Source organism: Eubalaena glacialis, chromosome 1 (assembly GCF_028564815.1).
Source record: "Eubalaena glacialis isolate mEubGla1 chromosome 1, mEubGla1.1.hap2.+ XY, whole genome shotgun sequence".
NCBI classification, from domain to species: domain Eukaryota; kingdom Metazoa; phylum Chordata; class Mammalia; order Artiodactyla; family Balaenidae; genus Eubalaena; species Eubalaena glacialis.
In genome coordinates, this window is record NC_083716.1 from 13,893,313 (window position 1) to 13,900,925 (window position 7,613).

At 58.0% G+C, this 7,613-nt stretch overlaps 1 protein-coding gene across 2 annotated transcripts; it reads left to right on the top strand.

The window, feature by feature from the left end:
- Positions 1-893: 893 nt before the first annotated feature.
- Positions 894-6,581, top strand: VAX1 (ventral anterior homeobox 1). 2 transcript variants are annotated; one of them, XM_061192955.1, is made up of 3 exons: positions 894-1,134; positions 2,315-2,502; positions 6,540-6,581. In XM_061192955.1, the coding sequence occupies exons 1-3, from the start codon at positions 894-896 to the stop codon at positions 6,579-6,581; spliced, it is 471 nt and encodes a 156-aa protein (XP_061048938.1). The 2 variants fall into 2 exon arrangements, with proteins under 2 accessions (XP_061048938.1, XP_061048936.1); XM_061192953.1 differs by lacking the exon at positions 6,540-6,581 and adding an exon at positions 4,404-4,970.
- Positions 6,582-7,613: the final 1,032 nt, after the last annotated feature.

Below are 7,613 nucleotides of genomic sequence, written 5' to 3' on the forward strand. Positions count from 1 at the left end.
CGAAAGCTTGGCTTTTTAGAGGGTGGGGGAAGTACTTTTGGGGAAAACTTTTTCTCCCCCCCCCCCTTTTTTTCCCCTCCTAGAGGCGACTGCTTTCTTCTGCCGCAGGGTGTGTAAGGGTTTTTGTTTTTCCTCCCCCCTCCACCCTCATTCAGCTCTATCTGTCGAGTGTGGAGAAAACCCCTCTAGCCAGTGTGTGAGCAGGAGGGTCAAAGGCAAAGGGAAAGTTAATAATGCCTGCTAACGGTACTAACAATTCAGGATGAATCTTGTCAAAAGTTTTTCTGGAAGTGTGGGTCTTTGATTGTGTGTTTCCTGAAAGCAAGACCAATCATTTCCGTTTATTCACTGGCTAAACCCCTACTTGATTGGGGACAAGGACAGAAACCATCCATTACGGTCTGATATATTATCCAAACAATTTAGTGTATTCATGAGGTAGCCGAAACGTGGAGGCTGCGAAATTACCCGTAATCAATTGCAGCAGCGAGTGTGCGTCCCCCCGGGTGTCGGACAACTGCTACTCGCCGTCTCAGCAATAGGCGGGAGCCGCAGCAATTCGGAGTTGCGCTGCTCGCTACCTGATCGCCAGGCTGGGGACACTGGACGTGCTCAGAGGACGCGGGCGCTGACGAGGCGGCTTCGCCGCTGCTCCACCGGGATCCTCGACCAGACCCGCCGCCTCTCCGCGAGCGCGCCACTCGGCGGTCGCCGCTGACCTGCCCGCGGCCGCCGCAGCCGCCCCGCGGGGACATTCATTCTTGCCGCTTGCCTCTCTCCGGACCGAGCGTAGGGGCTGCATTGTAGTGGTTTTGTCCCCCGTCTGCTTTTTTTTTTCTCCTTCCCCCACCCCCCCTTTTTTTTTCTTTTTTTTTGTTGCTCTTGCCTCTCCTATGTTCGGGAAACGAGACAAAATGGACGTTCGGTGCCACTCGGACGCAGAGGCTGCCCGGGTCTCGAAGAACGCGCACAAGGAGAGCCGGGAGAGCAAGGGCGCGGAGGGGAACCTCCCTGCCGCCTTCCTCAAGGAACCGCAGGGCGCCTTCTCTGCGTCGGGCGCCGCGGAAGATTGTAACAAAAGTAAATCCAATTCAACCGCGGATCCGGATTACTGCCGCCGGATCCTGGTCCGAGGTAGGAATGGGTCAGGGCTGCGGGGGGCGTTCTTTAGGGGCGACTCAGGGGCTCGAGCAGCGCGCCGCCACCGACCCCGGCAGGCCGGGTGGGTCTGCCGCCTGGGACTTAGGAGAAAGTTGCTGGCCCTCCCTGTCCCGGGTGTGGCCAGCCGCTGGGCATTCCCACCTGGGACGCGCGCTCTCCAGGAGCTTCGATCCCTTCAAGCCTCGAGAGGCCCCGCCGGCTTGGCTGCTGGGGAAGCCGAGGGACTGTGCGGGAGGGCCCAGGATCCAGGCTGCGGCCTCCGACCCGGGAAAGAAGCCGGAAACTCTGGAGGACCTGTTCGCGTCCTGCGGACCGGAGGACCTGCGGGGAGCCCGCTCGCGGGCTCCCGCACCCTGGCGAGTTGAGCGCATCCGAGGGGGGCGCGGGCGCTGGAGAACAGCCGCGGACCGCTGGCTACGGCCAGGCCAGTTGGCGCGCTGGGCCAAGGGGCTCGGCGCCGCGCTCGGGCCTGGCCGCCGCCGCTGGGAGAAGCAGCCAGGCTGAGTTGCCAGGCCGCGGATGCCGCTTTAGTGCTGGCCTCGACCCCGCTCTGCTGCGCGGCGTGCGGTCGGCTCCGGCGGTGGCGGTGGTGAGGCCCGGCCCCGGCGCGGCGCCGCCCCCGCCAACTGATCGCCAGGCCCTGCCGGCTCCGACTCGGTCCCTCCTCCTTCCGCCGCCGGGTTCGGGAGGGAAGGAGACCCCGGGATGGGGGTGGGAACGGCCGAAGTGCGGTCTGGTCAACACGCTCCAGAGCTGGGGCCGGCAAGATCTGGGCTGGTCAGTGCGGGGACCCTCAAGCTACAGGGGACCCAGTCCACGCAGCCGAGGCCCCCAGGCCAAAAGGAACGTCAGCCGATTTGGAATTGATTTTTTTTTTCTCCCCTGTCCGGAGGGCTCTACAAAGGCCAAGTCCGATTCCTCTTCCCATCAGCTGTGTGGAGTCAGTCCCCTCAACACCCCCCCCCCCCACCCCGGCCAAGCACATACAGCGTCCTTGCTCCCCGGCTGTGGCTGCAGGCCCACCAGCCCGACTTCCCACCTCCGGACTGCTGGCTGCTGGCTGCTGGTGACTGTATCCCAGAAGCCAGCTCCGGCCAGGGTAGGTGGAGGAAGGCAGGAGGGTTCTTGTGCCTGATTATCTCCCCTTCCCCAGATGCCAAGGGGTCCATCCGAGAGATCATCCTGCCCAAGGGCCTGGACCTGGATCGGCCCAAGAGGACGCGCACTTCCTTCACCGCGGAGCAGCTCTACCGGCTGGAGATGGAGTTCCAGCGCTGCCAGTACGTGGTGGGCCGGGAGAGAACCGAGCTCGCTCGGCAGCTCAACCTCTCCGAGACCCAGGTACTCAGCGGCCAGGCTGCACACAGCTCAGCATCAGCCTCCTTCCCCTTCACCCCCAGCCAGCTCTTCCTCACCACCTAGCTTGACTCTGGATAGAGCCTCCCAGGTGAGGCAGAGAAGATAAGGAGGATGGGGAAGAAAGGGCGAAGGCTTTCTCCCTTTCCTAAGCCATCCCTTTCCCCCTCCACCCCAAATCTTCCATGGTCCATGCTCTGCCCACCTTGGCCTAGCCCAGGAGGCCCCAAATCCTATCCTTTTGGATTTCTTTTTGGACCCCAGTCTTGAGAATTCCCTGCTTGTCTCTGCTCTTGGAGGAACCGATGTTTGCCCCTGTTTTGGCCACCCCATTTTGGCCAGATTTCCAGGCACACTCCCTCTGGAGACCCTAGCCTTACACAGCACCCAGGCCCATTCAGCAAGAATGGGGCTAGGGCCAAAGCCCCCTGTTCCAGAGCTGTGGGTGACAAGTAGGGATCAGAAAGGTGCATATTCCGGTGATCTGCCTTTGCAGACCAGGCTGCCCCGATGCTTAAGGCTTTCCCGGGTCTTGAGCTGGACTCAGCCCCATTCCCAGCCCTGAGCACCCACTGTGGGCACCTAGGAAACCCTGTCTTAAGTGCCAGTGATGTGTGAGGTATGGGATGGGAAGCAGATCTGGGGCCTTGGGAGCCAGCACTGACAATTGTGCTTGAGGTCTTCTCCTTTACATGAAATCCATATGATGCTACTGGGGCTGGCCGTGTGAACTCTGGGCTCAGGAGCACTTTAGGGCCTGAGAGCTTTGTGTTGTGGGGATCATTTAGGGCCTCCCCAGGGCATGGTACCAGCTTGGCCTACGTAAGGCTTATTTCTTTCTGAGGACCAGTTCCTTGACCTGTGCCCAGCCCTGAAGTGGGTGGGGAGCATTTTAGGTATGGGATCTGGGCAGAAAGCTGAGAACCAAGGACAGAACATACTGGATGTTCGAGTTTGAGTTGGCATGGTAGCTTTTTCCCTACTCTCTCTGCCACCATCCCTCTTAGTTTACAAAATCTAGACAGAATAACCTTTCCCTAGAGCTGCCCAACTCCATTCTGGGCCACCAGCTAGGCCTGAAGAGGGGCAAAGGGAGAACAGGAAGTAAGAGGGGAGGTTGACGGAGAGAATTTAGTCCACTCCAGCCTACTGACTTCCTCCCATGACTCTAAAGTTCATGATGGAGAGCAGCTGAGTTATAAATTAAGGTTATCACTCAGACCTTTTGATCCACCTGGTGGTGAGGAGGTGGAGGAAGCTTGGCCTATAAAGTTCATGCTGCACCAATTATTCAGTCTATAGCCATCTTCCCTGCTTGCTGCTAGTTGATAGTCAATCTGACCCTAACAAACAAGAAATAGCCTCTTGTAGCCTTCAACAGGAGTAGTGCTCTGGGGCTAAATTCGAGCCAGTTGGGCCACACTCCTCCCCATTCACCCTCACTTCCCACTTCCCGAACTGCATCCTTTAGGCCTTACACCTTCTCCTGGAAATGCGGGCTTTTACGCAGCACTGATTCATAGTCCCGCTACGGGTAGTGCAGCGGCCCAGTGAAATAACTTTTGGTTTTCCTTCCAGTTAGGGTCGTGGACATTTTTACTTCTTTGTTATTTGTAACCCGGGCCGGCCTAGGCCTGCTTCCATGACCCAGAAGCGCAGAGTATGGGCGCTGTGTCCCCCTCTTGGCGGCCCTGACTCCCCGCCCAGCCCACCCGCCCCGCAGCTCCCGGGCCCGACTTCTCCGGACTGGGGCTGGGGCTGGGACTGGGGCTTTGGCTGGAGTTGGGGGAGGGCCCCCCGGAGCCCTCGCGCTCCGGGAGCCCGCCCCCCTTGACGCCCGTCTCCCTCTGCCCCTCTCTCCCACCCTCCCTGCGCCCGGCGCGCAGGTGAAGGTCTGGTTCCAGAACCGGCGCACGAAGCAGAAGAAGGACCAAGGCAAGGACTCGGAGCTGCGCTCGGTGGTGTCGGAGACGGCGGCCACGTGCAGCGTGCTGCGGCTGCTGGAGCAGGGACGCTTGCTGTCGCCGCCCGGCCTGCCTGCGCTGCTGCCGCCATGCGCCACAGGCGCGCTCGGCTCGGCGCTACGCGGGCCCAGCCTGCCGGCCCTGGGCGCGGGCTCTGCCGCGGGCTCGGCAGCCGCCGCCGCCCCGGGTCCAGCAGGCGCCGCGTCCCCGCACCCGCCGGCCGTGGGAGGCGCTCCGGGCCCCGGGCCCACCGGGCCAGGGGGACTGCACGCGGGCGCACCGGCCGCCGGCCACGGCCTCTTCAGCCTGCCCGTGCCTTCGCTGCTCGGATCCGTCGCTAGCCGCCTTTCCACCGCCCCGTTGACAATGGCCGGTTCGCTGGCCGGGAATTTGCAAGAACTCTCCGCCCGATACCTGAGCTCCTCGGCCTTCGAACCTTACTCCCGGACCAACAATAAAGAAGGGGCCGAGAAAAAAGCGCTGGACTGATCTTAAGTGTTTTCCTGTATTTATATTTATAGTATCTATCGTGGTGATATTTATGGACTCACGCGCATTAGGCGCCCGGGGCTGCTGCGCTGGGCTCCTGGCTCCCAAGAGGCCTCTGACAGCTCTCCTTCCCCACCAGGCTCTGCTACCAATATTACCCCATTTGGGCTATTTTTCCCCCCCTACCGTTCCTCTGTGTCCTCCCACACCCACCCTTCGCCCCCAACTTCCTTCTGAATCCAGGAGAATCCAAAGAATTGGGGGAAAAGCCCGAGTTAGCCAACCTGATGCCCCAACCAGTGCCTGGCCCTGGAGGGTAAAGTCTGGTTCTAAGTCCAGAGCACAGGACATCTGCTCTAGATCGAGCCACTGCTGCCGTTGATTATTCTTATGGATATCTGAAAAAGGAAGCTGCGAGCAGACCCCAGTTGAAAAGGCTGACAGGTTTCGTTAGACCAAAAAGGAGGACGTTCCTTCCTCTCGCTAGAGAAACCAGGGCTTTCAGAAGCCCCTGGGCCCCACTTTGTGGACTTCTCGAGAGAGCCGGTGCACACGCAGCTTCCTGGCTGGACAAATCCTGCCGAATTTTCTCCCCTTTAAAGAAACTCCATTCACAACCACCCCCGACCCCAGGAGACAATAAACCAAACATCGTGATGGGCAACGGCGGTAATAAATTTGATCTCATCAGCAATAAAAGGAGAGTAAGAACTACCACACAAAACCGAATGGAGTGGAACCAGTTTTTATATACTCATAACGATGGAGTTTAGAAGGCGTAAGAAAATACAGGATACAAAATGCATCCCAGGGCAATACAGAATTAAAGTTCTGGGTGTTATGACTTAAAACAGGAATTTAAAAGGGAAAAGCAAAAGAAAAGCCTATGCTGCTAATGAAAGAAAATTCAGAATCTTTTCCGAGGCTGCGCCGGGAGGTGGCCGACAGCTTCACGCTCCTCCAGGAAAGAGAGCCGTGCAGCTCGCGGCAGCTCCCAGACGCTGGCGCTTCTCCCCACTGTCTCCCTTGTTCCCGGACCCGTGGCTCCGGGCAGAGTTGCTAGGTTTGGAAACAGATCAGTGCCCATTGCCTCCTCTCGCCCTCTCCTCGGATTCACAAAACCCTCCCAGCACGCAGGAAACGTCCCGATTTCAGAGTTCTTTGTGGACGGGAGGCAGGGACGCAGCCGGGGACATCAGGGCGGCCCGGCCTCCTCTGTCGGTAGTCTCCATATCCCGATCAGTTCCCTGCGTGGATATGAAAGGCATCCCTCTCCACCGCCTCCCCTAAAACACCCCCAGGGTTTCCACGGTCCCAAGTCAGAAACCCGGACCGCGACGCTGTCGCGGCCTCACGCCCTACCCGCACAGCCACAGCCACCCGCATTTTAACCAAAACCACAGACCCAGACGGCGAGGTGCCGCAGTGTCTAGAATGTATTCCTCCATCCGAAGCGAGCGCAGAGCATTTTAAAAATAGTAATTTTATTGTAAATTATTTACATCGAAAGCTTTTTTTCCTTTTTTCTTTTCTTTTCTCTCTCTCTCTCTCTTTTTTTTTTTTCCTTAGGCAAATAGTGAAGAAAATAATGAACGATTCAAACGCGGGTAGGTGTCACTGAATCCTGGCTACTAACTTTGTTCTGAATGTTTTGGATATTTGGATGTTTTGTATTTATGTGGTGAGAGTGAAATATATATATCTATGATGATAAATGAGGTGTATTTTTGTCTTGTATTTGAAGGATTAAAATAACAAAAAAGAAGAAGAAGACCCAGCAAGTGATGAGTCTCCGGGTGGGGACTCCTGAGGCAGAGGGTGGCAGCCCCGGCAGTTCCGGGCCCTGCCACTGGTACCGAGAGCGCTTGGGTTGAGGTTTGGGGAGGGTTTCGGTCCGGGAGACAGAGGTGCCTGCCGACGATGTTTGTTATGCTTCCTTTCACTCTCTGGCTCTCTGTCCCAGCGGTGTCGGACCATCAGGCCCTCCCTCCTAGATCTCCCACTTGGTGTTTCTTGGTTTATTTAGGAATTTGTCTCCGGAAACCCTAGAGCTCCTGCCTAATAACGCCCCCAGCTTCTAGAGTTTTCCAGCCGCAATCTCCATGCCGGCAGTATTTTGGATTTGTGCAATCACAGGGCCCAGAACAGGGAAGATTTTCCTTTCTTCTGACTTATAATAAGTCTCTTCGCCGTCAAGGACAAACTTTGAAGGAGCAAGAGAATAAAATAGCTATTAACTCCTGCAGAGACGTCTCCCCCGACCCCACCCCAGTACATACAACATACACAGTGGTGACGGATGTAGATTTTGCAAACAGAAATCTGGGGAAGCTAGGAGGGCTGGGGACGGTACTCCAGGGCACGCTCTTCTAAAGCTGAGCGGCGGGCGCGGCAGCTCCAGGCCCCTCTTTGTGGCGCCTGAACCCCTGGGGGGCATGGGGGCTCACAGTTCTCTTGGGGACACCCGCACAGGCCAGGCCCCTCGGCCCCCCAGGCGTGCACTGGGCCTAAACCGCGAGCTTGAGGCATCCGAAATGAGGCAGCGGCACAGTGTGGGCGGCGGAGTTCCTGAGCTGAGTGTGCGTTGGGCCCTACCGAGTTTAGGACCCTCGCCATGGGCTCAGAGTTCTGAGAGATCAGAGC